The sequence below is a fragment of the Lates calcarifer genome, linkage group LG24, assembly GCF_001640805.2.
Source record: "Lates calcarifer isolate ASB-BC8 linkage group LG24, TLL_Latcal_v3, whole genome shotgun sequence".
In the NCBI taxonomy this organism is placed as follows: domain Eukaryota; kingdom Metazoa; phylum Chordata; class Actinopteri; family Centropomidae; genus Lates; species Lates calcarifer.
In genome coordinates this window covers 9,013,362-9,040,323 of record NC_066856.1, presented here as the reverse complement: position 1 = coordinate 9,040,323, position 26,962 = coordinate 9,013,362, and the positions used below count along the sequence as shown (strand labels likewise).

Here is a 26,962-nt window from a genome sequence, read left to right as displayed (position 1 = left end):
GAGATGTATAACACATAACCACAATGTCCAGCTGGGGCCCCTTGTTGCATATCATACTCCTTTCTCACTGTCACTGTCCTATAAAGGCAAACATTTTAAACACCCTTGTTTTGTCGTGGTGTGATGGTGCTTCAGTAAAATATGACAGGAGTGCATTACAACCAAAAAGCTCTTAGAAGCACTTCTAGTTGAAACCACTCAGTTGTTCTAATATGAAAAGACTGTAGCCTAAGACTTTTAAATTCAAGACCAGTTCCTTTATCCTCATATGCACCCCACCGTAATAAGCATTTAATACATATATGTAAGATATTTTAAACATTTTATCCTTTGTCTTTAAGGCAACAACTATTTTATTGTTTTGCACTTGCTTTAATGCTGTCCTTTACTTTAGTGTTGGCTCTTGCACTAATGTACACTCACTTTCCTCTCCCTCCTCCTAATGTAAGCCCCTCTAGATAAAAGTGTCAGCCGGAAGGAATGGAAATGTATGAGGCACTTGATGTCTGTATTTAATCAGATGCGAAAACGCGGAGGACGGTTTAAGTCTTCCAGCTGGGAAAATCACTCAAGTTCAAAAAGTCAGCGTTGCATTTTCATTCCTCTTCTCGTCTTTTTTTCAGAAGTGATTGTAAAATATTGCAAGTAAATAAACTGAGTTGCAACCAATCAAAAGTGAAAACCAGAGGTGGGAAGTAAATACATTTATTCTAGTACTTCTACTAGAAACTTCTACCCTGCTCGATTATTTTCATCTCAAGTACTTGAACCAAATCATGTGTCAATCTTTTATTTATTCAAGTCATTTTTTCATGAAACCTTGCTGTTTACTGTGAATTTGTAGTGACATCGACTTACTGATTAGAGACACTGACTCATTTTGTTGGTTTCTACCCTCTGGTGTGCTGAGGGGACAGCTCAAATCCATGATGTAAGATGTAATCACACTTATTTTCAGTTACATACATAAATGAGTTTTACTGAATCACTGTTGGTGTGGTTTATTGTATTGCTATCTTCCATTTGATTTTCATTCATTATCTATATCGCTTATCCAATAAGGGTTGCGGAGAGATCGCCAGTCCATCACAGGGCCAACACATATAGACAAACAAACATGCACAACTCAAATTCACACCCACAGGCAGAGAGTCATCAATTAACTTAATTTAACTTGCATGTCTTTGGACTGTGGGAGGATGCTGGAGTACCCAGAGAGAACCCACACAGGCACAGCAGAACATGCAAACTCTGAAGCCGGAACCTTCTTACTGTGAGGCGACAGTACTGCCTTCCATTTATTTTCTCAAATCTAAATCTAACTCGATAGATAGATAGATAGATAGATAGATAGATAGATAGATAATAAGAACTTTATTGATCCTTTAGGGAGGTTCTCCTCAGGAAATCCAGAAAAAGGTGAAATGAAGTGAAAAAAGTAGAGAAAAAATAAGGAAAAAAAAACAAAAAAACAAGCAAAAGTAAGAAAAATAACCCGGTGCTGTAGAGCGACTGGAATGGCTCCCATCTCTCACAGCAAAAGTGTATATCATTATATTATATCACATTAACTAGCCTATTGGTCTTGAAGACAATTAAGACAACTTGAAGGCACCCAGCAACTCCCAGGTATGCAGTTCGCTGGTGCATAAATCCAGGTGCATGATTTATCAGTGCATGCTCGGCAGCCTCTGAAACTGAATTAGTCCTTACCACTGAGACACAGAGACTTCACCATTCATTTACCTGACAAACCACAGTCTAGCAGCTCTGGCCTCTCGAGAAGATGCACACCTTTGTTAGCACTTGCACACAAGCTTGCACGTGCAAATTTCAGCATCATTAGGTTCAGTTTATATACAGCCTGTAGCACAGAGAGTGGAGCATGAAATGCCTAAGCCCTTTTGGTGAGAGTGCAGCGTCCCCAATGTGTTACCTCATCACACTTCCTGCGCCCTTTTTAAATAAAAACAGAGCACTGAAGCTAAAATACCACAGTTCTCCTCTCCTTCTTCTCTTGCAGCTGTCTTCCTTTGAAAGCCACATTGTAATTCAAACATTGCTTCCTTTTCAAGCAGTGCCAATTCGGTTGTTTGGTCTGCACCAGAGTTTGAATGACAGCATTCACCCTAACCTAAATTAGCCAGAAGAAGTGTGCAAATGCACTAGAACTCATTTGAACTGCACCAAACAGCTTAGTGAGAGCAACAGGATCTTGCCAAGGACAGTGTCCCTTAAAGATGGTAAAAGTGCTGGATGCTGGGATTCTTTGAAAGTCTATTTGTATTACTTAACAGTACCTGAACAGTGTCCCTTTGTAACCAACTAGTAAATCTGGAGCTGCCCCTGAAAGGAATGCATTTAACCCTCATAGGCCACTAGGACAGAGGACTTTTTGATTATCTCACAAAATGTGAAGATCCAAAACAGTCATCACTATATGTGTTAAATTAGTAGAGCTGTCATAGGTTACAACTATACAACTAATATAAGTAACTATAATTCATTTGCCTTATGCCTTATGCCCTGTGTTTCCAAGCAAACAGGTTTGAAAATTATTTAGGTGCTTTGCACTGTTAATCTGAGAGATCCATATTTCTATCATGTCTATATACAGTAAAGATTTACTTTATGTGGAACATCATCATGTACAGTAGTAACACGTGTAGACACACCACACACACACACACACACACACAGAGTATCTGAATGCAATCTAACCCTGTGCTCTCTACATGCCTTTTGCCAGCTAGAGGCACATGGAACATGAAACTTTTTTCTATGTTTCACTGCTCTGGTAAGAAACCGTTATTGAATGTGACATGCCATTTGATCTGGTATCAGTTTAAGACTTGCAGCTGTGCCTGCACCAGTTTATTGGTTACATACATTACAGTCAACTGACCTGGTGTACTTGCAGCTTAAAGCTTCTCATCCACATGACTAAACAATCCGACAATGTTGAGAGTGGGCCTGCTGGCATTATCAGAATGAGTTATGGCAAACAAGTGTGTGGAAGGAAAATGTGACTTAAAATGTTTGTTAAGTTAATTGAGTTTTAATGTGCAATCAGACAGAGAATGTTTTTTCCTATGCTCTCAGAATTCACTACACACCACATTTAGCTTTTAATGTTCCCTCTGAGACACACATTAAAGTGCAGAAAGCGCTGTGGTATCAAACTATGACAGTTAAACTGAAAAAAGACACTGGGATGATCACTTGAAAGGTTTCCAAGACATGCATTTTGATGACAAATTGTTACCTGTCATTTCTAAAACACATGACTGTAATTTTTGCAACTGTCACCATTTTATGAGTGACAGTTTTCTGAGGGTGTGTAAGTAAGTAAATCAGTCAATCTTCTTCCATTTATTGCCATCATTACCAGAGTGCAATCTGGCAAACAAAAAACAAATATTGCTCAAGTAGTCTGTGGAGTTCTCATTCTAAATAAACATGGTTTTGCCTTCAGTGCTGCACAACAAATCATATGTGTCATCATGCTCTGACAAATATAAGAAATGCATTTTGTTCCTTCTACAACATTTGTAAATCCTGATTCTTTACATCTGCTTGCTGTTCTTCTCTTCTGTTTTGGCACTTTCCTACCTATTGACTTGTCTTGACTGTGTGTCACATCACCCCTGTGCCCGAGTGTGTACATGAGCATCCTTGAACATCCTTGTAAAGCACAAGATACAAATACTATGGACCTGATAATCAACACATTTTTCTATAGCACAGTAGTGATTGGAAACCCCATTCTCCATTTATTGTAAGAAATAAATGAAAACTAGATAGATAAGATACTGTCAATGTATAAATCCACTGTATCTTCCATTACAACCAGTGAGTGCTCCCCTATCAGTATAATTATTGCAAAAGCCCTTATTGTCATCTGTTGTAGTTATTTTAATTATCACAGAAATGCGTCTGTGTGTTTCCTCAGTAGTATGAGGCATTAAAACAGAATTTTTCACAAAACCAGTATTGCACTTGCCAGGTCTTTACTACTTATCTTCCCCAGTGAATCACAGTCACAACAGTTTTGCAAACTTCAACACACTTTAACTGAAAGTTGTTCCCCTCAGTTTGGCAGTGAAAGAGTTAAATCATCAGTGTGGAGTAATGGCAGGCAGTGATTGGTGGCAAAAGGTTCCTGAATAGAACCTTCATGCATAAGAGTGCGGGACAGGTGGTTTTCTCTCTGGGGATCGCTGTGTGAACCTCATCCAGTGGTGAATGGGACTGAGCCGAGTGTGATTGAATGGGCTGAAACAGAGCCTGATGGTAGAAGTGTGTGTGTCTATGTGTGTGTGACAGAGAGACATTAAGTTGCTTAGCACCCTACCATTCCCACCCATCCCTTTGATCAATAGCACTGATAACTCCGATATTATCACCACTTATACACAAATGGACATACACACACACAATCACAAAAGGTGAGGTCTAAACTTGTGCAGAGGCACATTTTAATTATCACCAAGTTTTAGTAGGAGTAAAAGTGTGTGTGTGCATGCGTGTGTGGGCACTCATGTAGATTGCTTGTATCCAAAAGCCTCTTCTAAATAAGACAAGAGACAGAGAGAAATAAATGGCTCCAGGTTTGCTTGTTACTGCACTGGGGGTTATTGATGGTATATGCCCGGCTTAAAATTATTGGCTGTGTATTTGTTTACATAAGCAATATTTTGAATTACACTGGCAATAAATTAAAAAGCAATATATATGTCATACATCTAGGCAAAACTGAAAAAAAAGTCTGCTATAGTTACAAAAACACCCGAGAGATTAATGTGTTTTGGAGTATTTGCAGAAATATTAGAGGCAATGAATCAGGGTTAATGGCAGAAGGAAAACACTTTTGAATAAATAATAATCGGCAAACAATTATGATGCAGCACACAAAAACAACAGCTTAATTTACTTTCAACTGTAAAAGATCCATATTTGTCACCACAACCAGTCCAAACAGTTCTCAAAGAAAGAATAATGATGAAGCTATTTGGAGCTTAATGCAGAGCTTAATGCCTACAGACAAAAATGCACACATGCAAAACATAGTGTACACATTTATTGTATGAAAACACACTAACTAGAGATGGTAAACACTCCACATGTCAAATAATCACATACTCAAATGATGGTGATCATGAGTGCATATGAAGGTTCTTTGACTTTTGAAGGAGAGATCAGCAGAGGAAGAAAATTCTGAAGTATGGATTTGGTGTATTTCAGGAATAAAAATTTTAGGGTCAGAATCAATTAAAAAATGCTCTGCCTTGAGTAATGTCTGTCAGGAAACACTTCCTCAAGCTGGTATACCATCTGTGACAAACTGTGCCAATAAAATGCTTATGTTGGAATATCAGACTATACAGTAGGTGGTTAATGTGGGAGACAAGGGTGTCTGCCTGCAAGGGATGTACTGTATGTCAAGCTCAAGAAACGAGCTACCAAGAGGGCAGGAATCAGGCTCAACCTCCATTTAATACCATCAGAGGGAAAGCAGATTCACTTGTCCATGTACACCAATTAAAGGGTTTTTCTTCATTCTTTTTGTCAGTATTTCATCTTTTTTTCACAACAAACTTAGTAAAGTCAAAGGCTAACTAAAATTAATACTCTTAGCTAAATATTTCTTTACATGTCAGTAGTTTTGTAAGGTGCTTGATCAGAGTGTGTTAGAAATATTGATGGATTATTCTCCAAGCTTGAGAAAGAAGGTCAAAAAGAAGAAAAGAACCAGACAGCTGTAGGTGGTGAAAATTGGCTGCCTGTGTATGCAAGTTATTCTGTATTTAATTTGACAAAACAAACACAGCAGCATGAAGAATATCAACGTTTCATTGGAAAAGCAGCTCTAAATTAAAGTACGCTCAAACTCTATAGTTTACTAGGAGGGCAACCAAATAAAAACATACAAAATTACTTTTGTGTGACAACCAATAGTCTGAATGTAATGTAATTTAATCCAAACAAGCAGTGAAGTGTTTCCTTTGTAGCTTAAAAAGCACCACACTTCCTGAGCTGAACACAAAACATTTTTAGCATTCTGGAGAAGAAGTGTTCCCTTATCAGATTCACTACTTTGGAACATTCTGATATGTACCAAATTTTCGTAAACAATGGTCAACAGGCATCAACATGGTCACCTTCTTTTTTATTCCACCTGTTTTCAAGGCTTTTTCATCTTAATTTTAAAAAGGCAACAGAAAAGGGCAAAAAAGACATTTATTTCACATTATCTCATACAGTATTGTTCGATGTTGCTTTGCTATTAATCACTGACCAATCTAGTAGGTGATATATTAAAGCTATATGATATAATTTATACTGTTTTACAAGGTTTTCTTCACATTTTTGCTCAATATTCCATCCTCTCCTTTATGTTGTTTTGTTTGGTTTTATATATCTTCTGCTAAATCTGATACATTTACAACATACTGAAATGAATTAACGTATGTCGTCCCTGATCATTCATCCACACATTACCAATACAATTTATTCTTTAAGGGTTGCAGGAGGCCGAAGCCAATTCCAGCTGATATTGGGTGAGAGGCAGGGTACACCCTGGACAGGTTGCCAGTCTATCACAGGGCTGACATATGGAGCCAAACAACCATCCAAGTTCACATTCACACCTACAGGGAATTTAAAGTCACCAGTTAACCTACCCTGTCTTTGTCTTTGGACACAGCTGATACCCCTTCTACACAGATCCTTCTAACAGAAGAGAATCAGATAGACTAGGGAAAAACAAACCCTGTCTCACTCCACTGCTGGAGATAAACATGCAAACAGCCCTCTTGCTTTTACTTCCAAGTCTTAGATTTCTGCTGACTAGCTTGGTATATCAGTATTATTCATGACAGGGTTGTTCTTGTACTCTCCTCTCCTCAAGCTGAAAGCCCATCTGTTATCACCTGTAGCCCCACACCAAACAGAAACAGTGAATAGAGTGGGTCATTAACCCATTAGCTAATGATCATGGATTGTCAGATGCCCCACTCAAGTGCCTGCTAATAGTGTGGTGACGGAGGTCTGTTAGTTTGGAATAGGGGACATAGCCAGAAAGAGACCACAATGTCAAGGAATAAAGAGCTAGTGGCTCATTCTCGCATGTTGTTCTTGCACTGTATTTTCCATCTAGAACCCACCAGAGCTTGAATAAGGTCTATGGCTGAGATGTTACATTTGTTAAAACTGAGCTAATTAATTGATGAATATTTATGTGCACCACACTTCCTCCCACACAAGATTTTCTGCTCTGGGTTTACGAGAAGGTGAAAGGAAACCATCACATATTAGTAATAATGACAAGAAAACATTCTATTTATTTTATGCAGCAGAGTGTCATTCAATTTCCTTTTCTATAACCATGAAAATATTTACCTTCTAACCAATCCTTTATGTATGTGTTGAGTCATACATTCATTCATTAAAAGACAGGGGAAATAAAAATAGTAACAGAACCAGATATTTTCCAGAACAATGCATGCAAATAGCTCTGGATATAGTTATCTCCACTTATCACCCAAAGCCCTAAAGCTCTGTCTGTGATGGTCCTCCTCTCTGTGACACACTGACAGACACACTGTATACACAAACACATTTCTTGTTCACTCACCCAAATGTTGCCGTCTTGGTGATATGGTTTCCAGTTCCGTCCTGTGTCACTATAGAGAAGACGGTACCGTGTCGTCCAATCAGAGCTGCTGTAACGACCCTGTGTTGCTATGCCGCTAACCTGCTTTCTGGAACCCAGGTCCACCTGTAGCCACTGGTAATGGTCACTGTCCAGAGGTGACCATCCACCGGCACCTGCAGTGTTAGTGATATTTTATAATGAGTGGCAATTCAAAGGTTGTCTACTTCAAATATCTTACATCGCTTTGACAATGTGTTGTCAACACAAGAATTGCTAGTAAAATGGCTTGGCCCTGGGTTAAATAAGCATAAAAGTAACAAATGGTGGGAAATTTGTTTTTTCTTCAGTATATATCATTAGCGAGTGCTGTCTGTTGTGCATACAGGCTGCGTTGCCAATGTTCAGGGCAGACTAGCTCTTAAATCCAAGACAGGCAAAGAAGCAGCATGGTACTGCCATAATGACATTTTATAAGGAGAATGTATAGTTACAAGGTTATAGCCTGTCCTATTATTAATGGTCAATGTCCAGCCGACAGTGGCCCAGACATTTCCTCTAAGACAGAAACAGAAATAGTGCAATGTTTTATTAAGAGCTTTGCATACAGGGTTACAGCCTGCCGACCATTAAGATGTTTCACAAGAATGACAAGTGCACTCTTCTTCAGTATCATATAATTATTCACTCTCCAACAACACAGACACTTCAGCTTCTACAGAAATTGCATTTGCATGTTTGACATTTCAGGATTCCTTTTTAATACTGGTATGTAAGACATAGTATATTGATATTTTCAATACACAACTACACAACTACAGATATATTCAGTTTCAGCTCAGATAGACACAATAGACCATGGATGAAACCACAGTTGGCATGAGCACAACATTACGGTTTTGTTACTGAAGATATATATTTTTCACAAAGTACTACAACAGTCTGTGCACAGGTTAACACAGAGTCAGACTTTACCTAGACATGCAAATATGTCAAAATGCAAATACTGTCAAGTACAAATACAATCCACTTCCTATCTCCACTTATGTCCGTCTAAACTCTGACTCAATGTGTGTATCAGAGTGCAGATTAAAGTGATATTTCACTCAGGTGGATCATGCATTTTCATTTTGAGTGCACACATCTCTGTTGGAATAGTTTTATGGGGTTATTCTTAAAATGGACAGCAAACACAGGGGAAATTACTTAAATGTTGAGAGTGAAATTATTTGCCCTTTTTACCTTTTTGCATATAGCTTAGAGGGTTGTCAAAAATATTCAAAGACACAACCCCCAATTTGAAGGTTTATTATCTCCTATACAGGGCAGATGCACTAAAGTTGGAAAGCATTTTACCAAGGTGAAATATTGCTTTGAAGAAAATGACTATCTATGAAAGCATCAAAGGAGAATGTCTCAGTGCCATTTTCCCATGGCTACAGTCTCGACTGTTGGAATAGATGGCTGTATTTGTTTCGTAATCCACTCAGTGGCAGGCTGCATCCTTGTGCTAGCCTGAAACCTCAAGGCTCAGCCATCATTGCAAGACAAACACCCATGTGTCCTCCAAAAGTTGCCCCCCTTTGCACCTGCAGGTGTCTACCTGAGGCAGGGCCAAACTCCCTTAGTCCTTGTGGGTTAAATGAGCCTCAGGTTAAATGGTGTGGAAACAAAAGAGCAAAGCAACTGCTAGACAGAAGGGAAAGAAAAATGTTGGTCCAGATCCCACTGACCTGATTTCATCTGGCAATGAGAAGTAAGAGAAAAAGACAGGAAAAAACACCATGTAATATAATTGTGTAGTGTAGTGTAGGCTTCTATGAGAAGAGTCAAGAAATACAAAAAAAATGAACACAAGAGTGACTACAACAGATGTAGGGGCCGTTGGGAACACTTTCACATACACACACAATGCACTGAAGATATATCAGTGCAGCAAACAGCCGAGCCTGTGACAGAATGCAATGGTGAAATGATTATCAGGACGAGTGGGTGGTGGATGGACTGCGAACTGGCCATGTCACGGCCGTCTTCCTTGATTCTCTGTGATGGATTTTTTTTTCTAAAGGACACAAATACTGATAAGAAAGTGACGGGCTGGAAGCACAAGTGAAGGAGAGTGACTGATTTAAAAATGACAGGGAGAAAGAGAAAACAGAAACGTGGGGACAAAGAGAGAAAAAGGGAGATAGTAAGACTGAGAAAGTGGGAGAGAGTGGGAGAAGAACACCAAGCATAGTGGAGGAGGCATGAGAGATGATAGTCATATGATAAAATAGAGGGCCAGGCGGTTTGCGATGTATCCCCCTCCCTTGACAAAAATCCTATATCTTATCCAATTACAGAGCCATTACACTCTAGACCCGGCCTTGACAGATAACCAGGCCTGTATCAGTGGAAATGTCAATACCTCAAAAACCCGTTGCAGCGAAGCCATTCCCCTGGGGGGATAAAACACTATCAAAAGTGGGGAGAGTAGGGAGGAGGAAGGGACGGAGGGTGAAGAATTGGGTAGGGGCGGGGTGATAGTGATAAGTAAACAGACAACAGAAAATAAAGATTAAGAAGGCAAGCTGAGTGGACAATGACTGAGACACTGTGATGCTTTGAACAAGATCAGAGGGTGGGGTGTCGGAAAGAATGACGAGAAGGTGTGCATGTGGTGGTGGTGAGGGAGTGACAAGAGGAGGGTGGGAGGGAGGCAGAAAAATGGAGATGAGGGAGAGTAAGAGAGATGGATGAGGTGAACAAAAGAAGGAGTGATGAGAGAGGATTTTATGGCTCTGGTATTGGGGAAGCCAAAGATGAGATAGCATGTGGATGGGATGGAAAAAAAAGACGACAGAAAGGGAGCAATGTAGTTATGGTAAAGAAGGTGATAGATGAGCACAGAAGTGAAGAGTGGAAGAGGAACGGAGCACAGGGAAAAGGATGGGAGAAAGAGAAATAAAAGGGGGGGGGGGGTTTCAAATGACATGGAATAGAAAGCTAAGATTGGAAAAGTTATGGGTAGAGTTCAGTACAATAGGAGAGACACAGAGCCCTTAGAATATATGTGCAATGTGGCCATTACTGCACATTCCACAGTGATGGTGGATTGAAGGTGAGCATACAGAGAACTCAGCTGCTGAAGTATTTCAGTGTCAGCTCATTTGAAAGTTGAGGAAAGAAGGATGAGTGCCTCTATAGCTGCATGTATCCTCAAACACTCTCCACCCATACAGCTTTCTTGTTACAAAGGGTTTTCATTTGTCATATCTGATGACCAAGTAATGAACCTTGAGACATTTTAATGTCAAAACTGGGAATGAAATTGTCTTCTTTTTGTTCAAAATGCAAAGCTTAGCTGACATACTCTTCTTTATCATTCTACCCTTGTTTTGTGGGAACTGCTGAAATGCAAACAGTTTTCTACAGTTGGCCGGTGAGAAACACAAAGCAAGCATTGTCCAAGGCCACTAAAACAGAAAATCTGCAATATTCTCTACTCTGCAGTGCCACTGTCTCACTGACCACACTCACCCACTGGTGCCTGTGAGCAGCCATTCAAACCAAAAATTACACTGCAGTAAAAAAAAACAAACAAAACCAAACAAAAAATGATCATCATTGACCACACACTATCACCACCTGTCCCCTGGACTTTCCTTCCATTACCACACCCACACCCCATACCCACCTTCGCACCTATCTTTCATTGCAGATCAGCAATGTATATATACATCACCTGCCTGCTAACAATGGTTCTCTGCAAGATTGTGAATGTTGCCAGTTTACCTTTGAGTTCCAGCCCCGTTTACCTGTACCTGCATACTTACCTGAATCAGTACCTGCCTCCCTGCCGGCACCATGTTCCTGCCCCGTCCCTGTGAGTTCATACATGCTTCCTGTATTTGAACTTTCTGCCTGTGCCCATAAGCCTGTTGGTCATCCATTATTTCTAATACTGCTTTTACTGATCATGCTCTAGCTGTGAGTCTGCACCTGGGTCTCCTTCCCTTTTGCCTTGTTCACAAAGTGCTAAGCACAATACACTGTTGCATTATGTTGGATCAAAAGTTGAGCCCTATGCAACTTTTTTGACAGACAACTCAACCTTTCTTTGCCAGAGCCCACCTCTGCAGTCTCACTAAAATGAATGAGGGAACTGCGTTTTTAAAGTGGTGTTTCTGTCAGTCTGAACATGGCTTTAAAGGGTGAATGAAAGGACAGGGTGACAGTTAGGGAAAAGGGGGTGAAGAGGAAGGATGGAGCAGAAGGCATGTTAGGGTTATGGGGTTACCAGAAGGAACAGATGGGAGTGAGAGAGAGATAGAGAGATTGAAATGTCCTGAGAGACATAAAGGTTCAAAAGATTGTGAAAGTGATGGCGGGAAAGATGACTAAAAAAAGCAATGAGAGGAGAGAGCTCTGGGCTAAAGAGCGTGATGTTAGAGGTCAGGGGAGGAACAAGGGACACAAATAAAAAAAAGGGAACAGAGAAGTGAGATGAGCAAATGCTGTCATATATTGGAGAGGCCCAGAAAAAGAGGAACAGATGAGAGGTGAGAGGGGAGGAGGGGCAGCTTGACAGAGGTTTGGGTTATATATATATATAAAAAAAGAACAGAGGTGCAGTGAAAGGTGAAAGCCGGAGGGAGAACGGGGGAGAAGTGAGAAGAGGTTGACAGAATAAAGTGGAGATGGAGGAGGCTGGCAGTAGGGGGAGAATGGGAGGTGAGAGAGTGACAGTGAAAGAACTACACCATCAGTGAAAGAGGGAAGGGGGAGGAAAAAAATGGGAGGAGAAAGGGGAGGGGAGGAGCGTCGGGGGACCGTCACTGTTCTCTCGCCTGTCACACACACAGATGTTCGGGGAGGAGGAGAGGAGCAGGAGTAGGATAGAGGAGAGAACAGGGGAGCAGGGAAGGTCAAAGAAACCACCTCTGAGGAAGACATGAAGAAAAGGAGAAAGGCGAGTAACACAGAGAGAAAAGATCAGGAGATAGAGCTCAGGACAAAGGACAGACAGTAAGTACAATCCAAGGGGAAGACAGAGAGAATAAAGCCTTGAAAGCAACAGAGGCAGAAACTAGAGGAGCACTGCCACCTAGATTTTTCTCCACTGAAGCTCATAAAAATCTTGAAAGTACTGCAGATACCAAATTGTTTTCACTGGATAATGGACACTTGGAGCTACACTGAGGCATTAAGTGATGAAAAACACAAAGGTCAAAATGTAAACATGCAATTTATTTGTTAGATAGCTGAAACAATTAGTTGATTGATTGATTAGTCAGCAACATTTCTGATAACTGATTCCCTCTTTCAGTCTTTAATCAACCAAAAATATTCTGCAGCTCAGCTTCTTAAATGCTGCTTTTATGTTTAATATAACTGTAAATAGAAAAGTTTTGGACTGTTAATCAATAGAAAAAGCAAGTTGAAAAGGCAGCATGGCTTCTGGTAATGAGTATTTTCACAATTTCTTCTGACATTTTATATACTAAACAATAAATGGATCAATGCAAAATAACAGATTAATTAATAACAGCCCCACCCGGTCAGACAGATCGAACAACTTTTAATGAATATAAAAAAAGGCAGAAAATCCAATCTGATTTTTTTCTCACTCGGGAAATTCTCTAGTATTGATAATATACTTTAGCAATTTATCAGCCCATCCTGCAATTGAGTAAAATCTGTTTGAAGGGACAAAGCTCCCATATACACCCCACTGCTCTATAACCCTATAATTCACTTGAACTGGGACCAATTCCTGTGGCATGATGCTGGCATTTTTAACGAAGCAGCATGTTAGAAATTAGATTAATGTGCTACCTGAAAGCTACCTGGTGAAAATGGTCTTGTGTGGTGCCCTTCACAGGTCTGTACTGGCCAAATGGAATTCACACAGAGAGGCTCCTTCTGTGATAAAAAGGAGCCAGCCAAGGCCGAAAAACATGGCTGGAGTTTCTCCAACCTTGCAAAACAAGGTTTGAGCCATCTATGATGACACCGATAACCCAGCATTATAGCAGTGGTGGCGCAGTCGGAGGGTGTGTGTTAAAGTGGAAACATGCTGATATCAGTACTGATTATAACCACAAATACTCTTACAAACAAGCATACAAGTGCACGTACAAATGCAACTGTGTGTATACATGCACACACACATGGGTGAAATACTTGCTTTTATCAGTTTTTCAGTGGTATAATAGCTGTATCTGTAGGCTGCTAACAAAGTGATTGCACAAAGGTAGTTATTGCCCATTTTTCACAAAACCCAATAAAAATGAACATACACTAAAAGCCACTACAAAGTCATCTTGGGGATGTAGGGGGCACAGATAGATCTACCAACTGCAATGTGCTGACTAAGGAAAGGCAGGGGAACATAATGGAGAGAAAATCAAACCAGGAAGTGCCCTCTGGGAACCATTGCCAAAATGGCTACCTTTTGAAACTGTCAATGCAATGAAAATGAAAACTAATGCAATCTGTGTGGTTATTTTTCTTGTATCACATCTCACATATCTCAATTCACACTGCTCCAGAAACCCTTGGCAGTGTGTCATTAGACTGGACCACAAGCAAAGATATGAAGGCTTCCTTTGGGAGCTTTGAACTTGAATCAAACAGTGATCTTTTCTCTGCTCAGTTCATCTCTTGTTAGGCTGTCAACTTAACACCCTCCTCTGTTGCTCTTTTTTAGATACTGATGATCAGAGCTTACAGGGTTGTCCATCACTCCTGGGGAGGGAACTTGAAAATATACATACAGTATGTACTGTATGGACAATACATAAAGTCAGAATGTGAATCTCTCTCTCTCTCTCTCTCTCTCTCTCTCTCTCTCTCTTTCTCTGTGTGTGTGTGTGTGTGTGTGTGTTGATTTTGTGATGACTTTAACTTTTACTGCCAGGTAGGGTAGTACAAAGTATATGGCTTTAATTCAACTGCCTGACTGGGTAAATAGCTTCTGCAGTACTAATGGTAGAAAATGAGTCAGAGAAGAGGAAAAGAGCAAACAGTGGAGAAAAGCAAAAAGAGCAAGATAGGGCAGAACAGAAACAAAAGCAGGATAGAACAATTGAAAGTGTTTGAGGGAGTGCAAGAGAGATACAGATTTTAACACAGAAGGGGGAGAGATTTTCAAGTCAAAGAGCAGCGTTAAGAGACACTTTGGACAGTGCGATTTTGGACGATTGGCTGGTGACAGGCCTGACACACAAACAAAAGTGACAGTGGGAGAGCAGAGCATCAAACATGAGAACATCTCTCCTCTGTCTTACTGTCAGCGTGAGAGTGAGTGAGCATATATACCTGACAGGATCGTGCATTCGGGTTTAAATGCTTTCACACCTATTGTATGTGTGTGAGAACATGTGAGTGTGTGTTTATCAAAGCTGCTGCTTTTCACACCAAAACTACACAAACAGAAAGTATAACTTCTTAATTAATTAAGATGCTAGGCCGCCAGAAAAAGGCAGCAGAAAGAAAACAGCTGGTTAGCCTCTTTGCTAGTACTTTATCTTTCTGTCATGGAGCAAAGGGAGCGGATGGAGACAGAGTAATTTAATTAGGAGCGGACCGCCATTATCGATGGATGACTGCAACGGCTAGAGACATCAAACAATTTTGCAAGATGACAGAGAATGAAAAGCAACTCATGAAAAGGGAGGGGGAATCCGGTTAATTGTCCAGCAAGTCAGAGCACACGTCTACTACAGTGCTGTGACGTCCTTCATTTCAATATGGAGGGATACAGTGTAACTTCTTAAAACTTTGGAAAAACTTGGAAAAGTGTGTATAAAGGTGAGAATGTGAGAGATGTGATAGAAGAAAAAATAGATAATGAGGTCTGGGAAGAAAGAAAGGGGGACAGGCTGAGAAAATGGAGTGTGGGATTGAGAATGTTACTGTAGAAAATAGAAAATGTATGGAGGGAAAATGAGATGGAGAGAGAAAAAGGGAGAGACAACGCTGTGATGGAAGGCAGAGAGAGACAAGACAGAGCGGGAGGAGAGAGGAACACAGAGGAAGAGGGATAAGGAGAGAGAGAGGAGAGAAGAAAATGGAATATAAGGATCAGTGGCCACATGTTTGTGATTAGTGGCCCAATCTCATGCTTGGCCATGTCTGCACTGCACAGCCACATGGGCACACATGCAGTTCGCCTATTCCACTCTCACTTTCTTCACACACAAATGGTATTAATTCTTTTCCTGTGTGCTTGGCTCTGTACAAAGACCTTTTGTCAAAATAACCTATTATCAAGTGCAGAGATAATAACATGCACCATCATGGAAATTTGAAAGACCCCTTTCTGCGATTACGCAAGACTTGAAATCTGAAATTCCTCTATATAACTTGAAGCCAAATTCCAGCGGTTACACATTTGTGACTCAAATTGTCAACCAGTCATGGCTCATCACTTATCACTTTCATTACCTCTCAGTGCTGCCTGTACTCCCACCATTAACTCATTGTTCCCTTTGTCCATTTCGGTCTATTAACACACCTCCGAGAGCCCTTCTTTCAACGTTTCCATGTCTTCTATTCCTCCCTCGCCTCCACTTCTTCATGTCCCCTCTCCTCTCTTTTGCCTTCACCCTCTCCAAGCCTCTTCTATTTTAACCTGTACCAACAAGATTTCTGTCTTTGGCTGGCAGCACTGAACATAGCCTTGTGTGAGGTGCAGCTCATGTGGTTGCTATGTGACTATTGAAAACGTATTTGGAGCTCATCACTCTTGTGCTAAAAGTTAAAGCAGAGATTTTCAAACCTTTTCTGGCTCATGACTGTTTTTTTTTTCCAAATGTCCATGACCTGAGCAGATACTCATACATTGGTGTGCTGATTATATTACTTGATTTAGGCTAATTGCAGATAAACTGCATTTATAATAACAAGTAACAAATTAAAGTGATGAAAAGGCAAAGATAGGTACTTGAGCTATTTATTATCTAGTCTGTCCATTAAGCAGCACTGCAGTGCAATTGGCAACACACTAGCGCTCTAACTAACACACACACTCTGACCCATACATTGCAATATACAGTTCCAGTGGGTAAATGAACAACAACCCCATTATTTCCACAGTATAGCACTGCTGCTATACTGTAGCTAATACTGTATGTGTAGCTAAATTAATTAAACACGAAGCTAGCTAATGCCATAGCTTGTTAATGGAAGACGGCTAATGAGTCATTAACATATGGCATTATACACACACTGTCTAAATGATGTAATGATAAATTTATCTATGACTCACATATCTGTATGTTTAAAGTTGGTGCATTGGAAGCATGTCTGATTTTCACTGAAGATACCATAGGGGTAGTTTGTCTCAAACGTTTAGCACTGACACACAGTGCCTTAGCTTATGTCTGACCATCACATTTCAAAACACCTGGTTAGAACTGGTAATATTAGACCAGTGGAGAAACACTAGAAATAAACACTGCACACCAAAACAAGAAAATGATAGTGACAGCTGAATGGGGCACTCCATGCCCTTCAGTAACTAAAATCTTTGTTTATGTTATGAGTTTCTGTTAAGAAAAATTAACTGAACTAAATTGATTTCTGTTAAACTAATTGAACATCTGCATGCAGCCCAAATTTTGAGTCCGTGTCCCTCCACTCTATGACAAGTAAAGTGGACACTTGGTTTTGTGCACCATATGTATGCACTGTTTATTTCCTATCCTTGCTCCTATTATTGTTAAGCAGTTGAACTTATCGTTTCTTTACCATTACCAAGTATGCATACATAAAATTTTTTGTATGAATAGAGGCGCAAAGCGTTTAAGAAAAGATACTACTGAGTTGCATCATTGGAAGTCTACATAGGATCCAAGGGTTTTGGAGCTTGATGATCACTAACAATTAAAAGATAAGAGATATCTTGCCCCCTGCTGCATCTGACTCTCAAGTCCCTCAGCTTCATTTAATGTCTGTGCTGAATTGCCTGTGTACTTCTTTAAAATGAAGGAGCTCAGAATGAATTATATACAAATGATATTTAAAAACTGTTGAACATTATATCAAACAAACAATAATATCAGTATTAAAAATGTTCTGTGACTTATCTTCAAACCTAGTGGTCTCATGTGGTTGAGAAACTCTGAGCTGAGGAGATGTGAGGAAAAAGATCCCTTTCTACATTTCATTAGCTTCATGTCTCTGTCTCTGCCTTACTCTTCCTCTTTCCCTCCCTCCCTCTCTCTGTCCAAATAGACCAAAAGACACTGGTTGTGAGGGAGTGGGCTCACCTTTCCCTCTGTCTGACACCCCTGAGATGTGCAGGGTCTCATACACGAACCAATACTAAGGATAGGTAGTGGGGGGGTGTGAATGTACATTTGGGGGAGAGTAGAGGAAGAGGAGTGATGGTGAGAGGCAGTTAAGAGTTTTGACAAAGGGCAGGTTTCCATACAAAATATATCGCAAATTTTGCCTGACCATTTTAACCACCTGACAAAAGAAAATGCAAATTTCTGTGTGTTTTCATCCACTACTAAAGACATAAACATTTTCCTGTCAGCTGCTATTAAACTATTGCAAAAGAATAAGTTGCAACAAGATGACATCCTTATACTCAAACCCTCAAATGGTGATAACAATGTAGACATGATTGACATATGCCATTTATTTTTGTTTTATATTTGTGTTTGTTTCTTATTCGTTAAGCCTGTTTCCATAGCAATTTGTCACACTTTACTTTTATAGACCTCAACCAAATGTAAAAACTTTTTTACAATATTTTGAGTTTTTCTCAAATTTTTTGGCATTTCCACACCACTGAATTGATGAAAACCTATCTCCTGAGAAAGAAAGAGAGAACGATGAGCAAGAGTCTCAGGCGGCAAGAGGAATGATCAGACAAGAGGAGAGAAAAGGGGAGGAGGGGAAAAAAGAAAAGGAAGGAGAATGGGTGGATGTAAAAAAAAGGGAGAAATTGAGAAAAAAGGAGAAGGGAAAAGATAGAGTGGTGGTGGTGAGAACTAACTAACAGATAGAGAGAGGGAGGATAAAAGAGAGAGTGAGTGGAAAGGGGCACAGAGACAAATAAAGTGTCAGAGTCTTTATCAGTCTATTCAGTCTTCAAAACCCAGAGGCAGAAACTGTCCCTGCTTGATTTATCCTACCAGAAATACAATAATGAAAAAAAAAAAAAAACCCAAAAACAAACAAGCTCATAGTTCAGCTGATGTAATAACGTAATAATGGACTGCATCAGCAACTGACAGTCAAACTGAACTGGTCTTAAATAAGATGCTGTGATGTAATTTTATAAATAATGTGCTGCATAAAGTAACAGCTTGTGAGTGATTGTGTTTTCCCAAACAGAGACAAAAGGCATTTAGCATTATGATGATGAGTCTGTTAGTAAAGAATTTGTTTAGGTTTTGAGGAGACAGTGACAGAGTATTTAGCAAGCTCCTGCTTTGAAATAAATACATTAATAAAGCAATGTGCATGGGCCAGTTGTTTAGGCATTTATATACCACAACCACACATATGCACTCCCTAAGTTACTCATATTAAGCACACACACGTGCATGGATAGAAAACACAGTGTGTGTATGACAGCAGTCAGATATACAAGTAGGGTAGGGACCAGGGGCTTGGTGACTGGCTGGCATACAGAAGACGCCTGCCTGCTGGAAAATCGTTATGGCATCGTTTTACCTCTCTCTCTCTCTCTCTCTCTCTCTCTCTCTCTCTCTCACACACACACACACACACACACACACACACACATAGACAGACAGATAAGGCACTTGCACCCCAAAAATGGATATACATAAAGACGTGCACACCCTCACGCACATGCCTATGGCCCAAAAATCTAATAGCTGTCAGCATTCACAACACAAGCTTAATATGAGTGGTGTGTCCCATTGATTTTGTGCCTCCCCTGTTCCATAGCACTGGGAGATTGGAGTAGATTGGCTTATCAGCGCACACTCATGCCACTAACGGCACATTTGGCTGCCAAATGCAGCTGCTGGGAGGGACCCCTCCTTATAGTGCGACTCCGTGAGCATGAGGTTATAATCCTCCAGTCTGTGCTTTTGTGAATGTATAAGTGTGTGTTAAGTGTGAGCAGTTCCGTGCTGCTGCGGTATATTTGCTTCTGTGAATAAACAGAACCAGTGTGGAGTGCAAACCTGTATTTTGAGATGCTTGTGTTCCTCTGATAGTCTGGATGTTTCATGTGTAGACTTGTGTTTTTCATGCCTTTGAGTGTCTCTGTGAATGTGTACATGTATCATGAGCGCTTGACGGACTGTACGCTTGTTTTCTCATTCAGTACATGTTGTGGATCTTGTTATACTGGCATTCTAAACATGTGCAGCAAGTGTATTTGTTATGCTTTTTTGTTCAGATGTATTTATACACAGCCGTGTGACAATTTTTTAAAGAGGCAACCTGATCATCCCTTCCTGCAGAACTTCTCTGCGTTTTTTATTTCCCCTCCAAATTTATATTCCACCCGTCATATGCTTTATGCTAACAAGGTGACGACCTCATCATCTAAACATAGTGTCATTCTGTGGAGGACACAAAGACACAGAGGATGAGATAAAACTTTATATCCTTTTCCCTCATTTCCTCCTGTATTTTGACATGTGTCTCAGTATGCACACATTTAAGCACATTTAACACTAAGTCAACATCTGATGGAGTTTGTTGTTTATCACAGGCTGTGTCTGTCATATGTTGTGATTTGGATCACAACAAAGTGGAAACGTGAGAAAAATAAGGTTTCACTGGGGGCATGCTGGGCAACTAATTACAAGTCAAAACTGACAAGTAGTAAAAGTGAGAGGACTATTTCCTTATTTTAGCATGAAAATGTTTCACTGCTAAATACAGAAACAGTACAATATCTCTGGATGTATCCCAACCACTGGGTTTAACCATTGTATTATAAGACTTTGGAGGTTAGCCACCTCAACAAATCATTTCCTCTGAGTAATGAATCTTCAATTGTACTTTTTTTTTTGAGGTGAGTAAGTCTGCCTGATCTGAACAACTGATATATGTTACTTACACCCTTGTTGGTTCATGAAACTAGTCCAAACTGAAAAAATCTACTTTTGAAATAAGAAATTCCATTAAAGCTTTATGTCACATGCAGAAGGAAAATAAAGCACTTGAACTGTGTATGAGTGTGTTTCACTCTGTATGTATGCATTATTCAACTACTTTAATTGAAATATTACTACAACTTTCTCTAAGGAATCAGATTTTGATGCTTCAACCATTACATGCTCCCTCAGGACCGCCATCTCTGAGGAGACTGAATAAAATAAAGCATGTGCAGAAAGCACAAGCTGTATAGTTACACTCATCCACTGTGCTGTCATTGACAAGTTGGCCTTTTTTTCTTTCCTTCCTCTTTCCCTTCACCTTGTTTGTAGGTGTCATGATTAAAGGAGGAGCAGTTCTGTCCTCTCTCAGTAGTAATTCTACTGGTATGATAAAATACACCAGATTACCTTGCCTTTATTTGCCAGCTCCAAGCTCTGTTTCCTCAGCTGTAGTGTGACTATATTAGATGGAAAAGTATGAATTATTAATTGTATAAACATGGAGGGGTGTAATTGTCTAGCCCTATCTCTCTTTGCTGTGGACTGATGTGGAAATGAGCTCCAGTCTGAGTCACTGAGATAATGACTGGAACTGAGTGAGGGTGAGAAAGACAGAGAAACGGGAAGAGAAATATAGAGAGGAGAGTAAAATAGAGGGGATGTAGAAAAAGAGGAGGGGGGAGGCTGACAGCAGCTGTGTAGAACTATGAAGCATGCCACTCTGTGAAGGCTTGGACATTTATCTCTCAGTGTGTCATCTGTAAATTCATTCATAAGCATGTATGTACATGTACCTGAATTATATACTTACTTTTCCCCATGTCTACAATATGTGTGTATGTACAGCCTGTTATGTACAGTATTCATGTATGTGTGAGTACATGGACATCTGCAGGGTTGTTTCTGTGTCTGTGTCTGCGTGTGTGTGTGTGTGTGTGTATGTACCTCCTCTCCTGTTGAGCTTGGCATATCCGGGTGCGTATCCATTGGAGAAGACAGATGAGCTGGTGAAGGCTGTGTGAGGCAGAGGAGAGGCTAGAGCTTCGTCACACTTTGCTGTGGAGGGAGAGAGAACACAGGAGAGATGGATGAGAGAGGGAGCACAGGAGAGGAGAAAAGAGAAAGCAGCAATGGCGGAAAATGGGACAGAAAGAGAGAGGAGTGAGGACAAAGAGAAAATGGGAAAAATGAGTATATTTTGCATTAATTAGAGAAAACGCGTCAGTGTTGAACACACATTTATCTATACCATCAAAAGTCCATGAAGTAGTTTGCATCAATTCTAAATTATGACATTGTTAATTTAAATGTTTAATAAATTAATTCTGGGATAAAATCTCCTCAGCTCAACTCAAGCACTCTCAGATGAAAAATCTGAAGTCTTGTATTTTTCATATGGTTTCACTCAGTGCATTGTCTAAAAGAGACTCGCTGACAAGAGCAGAAACATGGGCATAGCTGAGGGTTGAGGAAAGCTGTTTTTGGGTCAAGAGCTAAGTCAGGTCAGTCACACTTGAACCACAGGGGCAATGGAAACATTGTTGAGTTCACACTGAGTGCACTGCAAAAAAATATCTGCTATAACAAGCAATATGGCCTTGTAACTGGATGCAGATGCATATGAGATTTAGAAAATAGGGAATAAAGAAACAGAAATGTGAAATAACTTAAACCCAGAATTGACTCTGCACAGATTTAACAATTAATCTGTTTCATTCTGCTTTGATTCACATACTGGCAGGTCCCTTTTAAAAGATAGATTTTATAAATGATACAAACTTTGGTGAAATACAAGAGGTGATAGATGTCAGTTACATCATTCTAGAGTATTAAATTAACACTGTCCTTTATACAAATGCATTCATTTCTTGGAAAAGAAGTGAACATTTTAATGCAAAATATAGCAGCTTTACAATGGCCTTTTCTGCAGTATATAACCTTGAATGTAATCATGCAGACCTGACTCCAGATACACATTTCCACCTGTCTACATGGATGAATTGTGCGCCCAGTGTCTTAGAGTAACCATGGGAAAAATAGTCAGAAAGTCCAAGCTGACCTCAGAGTCAACCCACAACTCCTTGCATTCTCCAAAGAAATCCCAAAAAGCGAATACAACGGCATGAATATGAGACGCATGAAGGCAGCAATAATCACACTGGACAAATAGTCACATATATATATATATATATATGTGTGTGTGTGTTCCTGACACATACATACTCATGTACAGTCACCAAGTCGCCTTCCTTTCTCTTTCTCAATTTGCTGCTTTCACTCACTCATACGCACAAACAAAAACTCACACTCGCCTCCTCCAGTACATTAGGCTTCACGCAGAGAGAAATTGTGAATGGTCTGTCAGGCCAGGTAGAGGCAGTCAATAGCTCTCTGTCATGCCCCACCGTTTAAGTATGTGTGTGTGTGTGTGTGTGTTTGGAGTGCGTATGAGGGGAAAGTCAGATTTTGAAGAAATCAAAATGTTTATCTTTCTGTGCATGCTTGTGTGGCTGAAAGTCAGAGCTGTCAGCATTTGGGCTGCTGGCCTGTTAGAAATATTACTTTTTGTCACAGGTGAGCTTGCAGTGAAAAAATAACATAATCAAAGCGTGATAATGTTCAAGTGTGTGTGTTTCTGTATGGAAGGGGAAATGGTCTGAACCTCTCCCTGTCCATATTTTCCATTACTGCTTGTTTTGACAGAGGAAACATACAGATACACAGACAGGTTCTCCTTTATAAACACACACAAAAATTAGGTTTCTGGCACACTGACATTGGACTGAAATAGTGAAATCACAACCATAAGGAGCAGTGATGTACACCACAGGGGAGTGTCCATTGATTGAAATAGGTTTGGGTAGTGTCATTTCATCAAAAAGTCCACTTGCACCTGCCTGTGTCCGAGTATGTGTGTATATTTGGGCACATAGGTACTATATTAACTCCTTTGCAGCTCCTCTTTGCAGAGAATGACATCTGCTTGGGAGAAGGTGGTCTCCTCTCTGTAATAAAATGGATGTATGCCATGCAAAGGAATGAAAGGCTTTTAGAGGGACTTCAGACGAGCTGATATCATTGGATGTGACTTATGCAAGCACACCTAGTGACGTGTTCCTGCTTATCTCCTTATGCAACTGTGCCACAGGTGTACCTCTCACGCAGCAGCATCTGGTTATGAAATTAGGAGAAATCTTTAGGTCGTGCTCGAGTGTCTTAGAAATGATTCTTGAACCTTAATTAACAAAAAAAAAAAAAAAAACAAAAAAAAAAAACAGACACTCTGCTCTCTCTCACACACACGCATAAATGTGTATTAATATTTTTCACACACATGCATTCATACAATAACCCTGCACAGATCCACAGAGACAAAAATACTTGCACTGAAACAGATGCAGTTATATTTGCTGCCTCTTATTCATTCACACGTGTGCACAAACAATGCATTTCCTGCAGCTCCAGTCTCAAGAGTGTCTTTATAGGTTTCTCAGAAATGACTTCTTCCAGCTGCACATGAGCACGCTTTGTTGCTCTCTCTCTCTCACTCACACACACTCACACAGGCATAGAACTGCACAGAATAAGGGCTGGGAGGGAAAGAATGAACGGAATGAGAGAGGGAAGTTAATGGCGAGAAAGTGGATTTTAACAGAATGGAGGTGTGGAGAAAAATATAGTGCATTTCTTCAGTGCCTCCAGTTATTTCCTCAGGGCTCTCTTTACTCTCTGGTGGGGTAAAACTGCTACGTGAAAGGAATTTAGTGATTAGATAATTTAAAAAAAAACAACAATACCTGTAATCAGCTAATTTATAATCCCAGTCCCTTATAGACATAAATGCTTTTAAAGAAAAAAAAAAAATTAATAATACAGCCATCATTTACTGGATTATATGTGTACTCTTGGGTGAGAATATGCCTGTGAAATCAGACATCCAAATATACTCAGCCATCATCACATAAATCTCTTGAAACTGAGGTCTAATAGTCTCTAATTGTGATAATGGCAACCCCTCCTGAGGCAGCAAAACCATGTTACTGATTCTGTTTACAAAGTGAGTGATTAGATTTAAATATATTTTGCCCTCACGCAGCTCGCACTGATTTCACCACTACAGTATATGTGCATTAGTACTCTGCGCAACGCCACTTGACATCAGCTGATCTAAAAAATCTGCAGACATATGTTTCTTTGATGTAGCCCATTATAATTTTAATCTTCTCATTACTCAAAGACAAGGTCAGGATCTCAGCAATTTTTCTACAATCAAACTAAATTGCTTCAAAACCGTGGCAATTTACTGCTTTAGTACTGTGCTGTGTAACAGTGTATGGACAGAACACATACAGGGTCCATTGCACAGTTCTATATCCCTTCCCAATCTTTAACAGATGGAACTAGCGAGGAAAAATTAAGTGACAACAAATTAATGTTTTACAGAGGAACAGTATTGAACAGATCTTTTCTGTCTTAGTAAACTTTATTATTTTGTACATTTGTGTCACACAGAGCACCACACTACACAAACATAACAGTAGCCAGGTAATTCTGATATCATAGGTTCACTAACTTCTTTTAAGTGTGTTGTTATCTTAGTTATAAGAAATTATGTCTGTGTTTTGTGTGATACACAAAACATCTTGAATTTTAAGAATGGTTAGAGTCACAAAATATTTCATTTTAACACTTTTCATTTTAATCTCTACTGATAGGAATGGTGGTCTGGCCACAATGATGTGAGGACAACAAAGAACCAAGGACATGGCAGTGAAAAGGGAAAGTTTGGTTGCTGTTGGAGCGAAGCAGACACATTGTGACATGTCTGGGTAAAAGAATAAAATACATTTTGTGGCTTTGGTAAGATGGACTGCATTTCCTCAACAGGTGTCCTGTACTAGTGTGTGTGTGTGTGTGTGTGTATATATATATATATATATATCTTGAATTGTCGGTTTTCATAGACATAAAGTCCATGTTTCACATTTCACTGAATACAATCGTAGGACAACAAATAGTAAACAGAGGACCACTTTTTACTTTACATAACTGATTTCATCATTCATAATAAATATACATGCAGAAAAACTTAAATTACAATGCCATCTGTATCAAGACATCCTGGTACACTACTAACTGGGCTTTTATAGCTGAGTAGGGAATGCAGGGTAGGCTACGGTCTTGATATTACTGGCAATAAATCTGACATTGTCTGTTTTCCCATTTTTCTGCATCCTAAAGGAATGCACCTCTACCTGCAATAGTAATACAATTATGTGATTTATTGCTTTGAGATGATTAAATAATAGTGCAGGGTTTTCCCACACAGGTAAATTACATGTGTGTGAGAAAGTTTAGCCTCTGTGTTTCCTAGTTACTAATGAATCTTTGAGAGGAACCTACAATAGATACATTATGTCCATCAGCACAGATACAGTAGACCTGAAATTTAAAGGAAAATAGATTATCAAAGTAAATTAAATAAGTAAAAAAATGAACACCCACATGCACACCTGTGCAAAAGCATGCACTGGGTGCTAGAGTTATATGTGAAAAACACTCACTGTACTGCATGTTTGGTCAGTATCGCATGTGACCTGTGTATGGTATGTAAAATACAGGTAGAAAACATTCATGAATGCAGACCACATGGTCATATACTTATGACTCAAGTGTGAGATCGGAGCTGCTGATATTTGCCTGTGTCTCAAGTGCAAAGTAGGGTTCTGTATGTTCAGGCACTTTAGGGCAAGCAAATGACTACAATATCCAAGAGCAAATGTCAGCCTATTCCCCTGAGAGCGAGAGACAGATAGTTTTACGCATGATGGTATGATAAGAGAGGAGAAACAGGTAGGGGTAGTGAGGGAGGCTAGAAGAGAGAGATAAGATGAAGAAAAAAAAGAAGCAGGAGAAAGAAGACAGAAGGTGAGAGCAAAGGAAAATGGCTGCCTACCAAAGCCTTCTTTGTGACATTTCCAGCTAGGTAAATAACTAGGATGTGGAAAAATAGCAACCAGGAGATGTGTCAGCTGGCTGCCACCAGTTGGGACCGGAGCCATGAATAGACAGGGTTTGGTCCAGCTTGTTCAAAGGACTTTACATTGCTGCCACATTTCTGGAGCTAAAGGGAGTTGGATACAAACAGAGCATAATACAACTGGGGTGAAATTCCTGACATCCTAAAGATCAGTTGGAATAAATTCACAAACTGCAGCCA

At 39.9% G+C, this 26,962-nt stretch overlaps 1 protein-coding gene across 1 annotated transcript in view; it reads right to left on the bottom strand.

Moving 5' to 3' along the window:
* Positions 1-26,962, bottom strand: part of cntnap2a (contactin associated protein 2a) — a 302,841-nt gene that overhangs the window by 157,929 nt on the left and 117,950 nt on the right. The window contains 2 exon segments of the mRNA XM_018701983.2: positions 7,637-7,830; positions 21,688-21,798. Coding sequence (XP_018557499.1) covers positions 7,637-7,830; positions 21,688-21,798 — 305 coding nt within the window.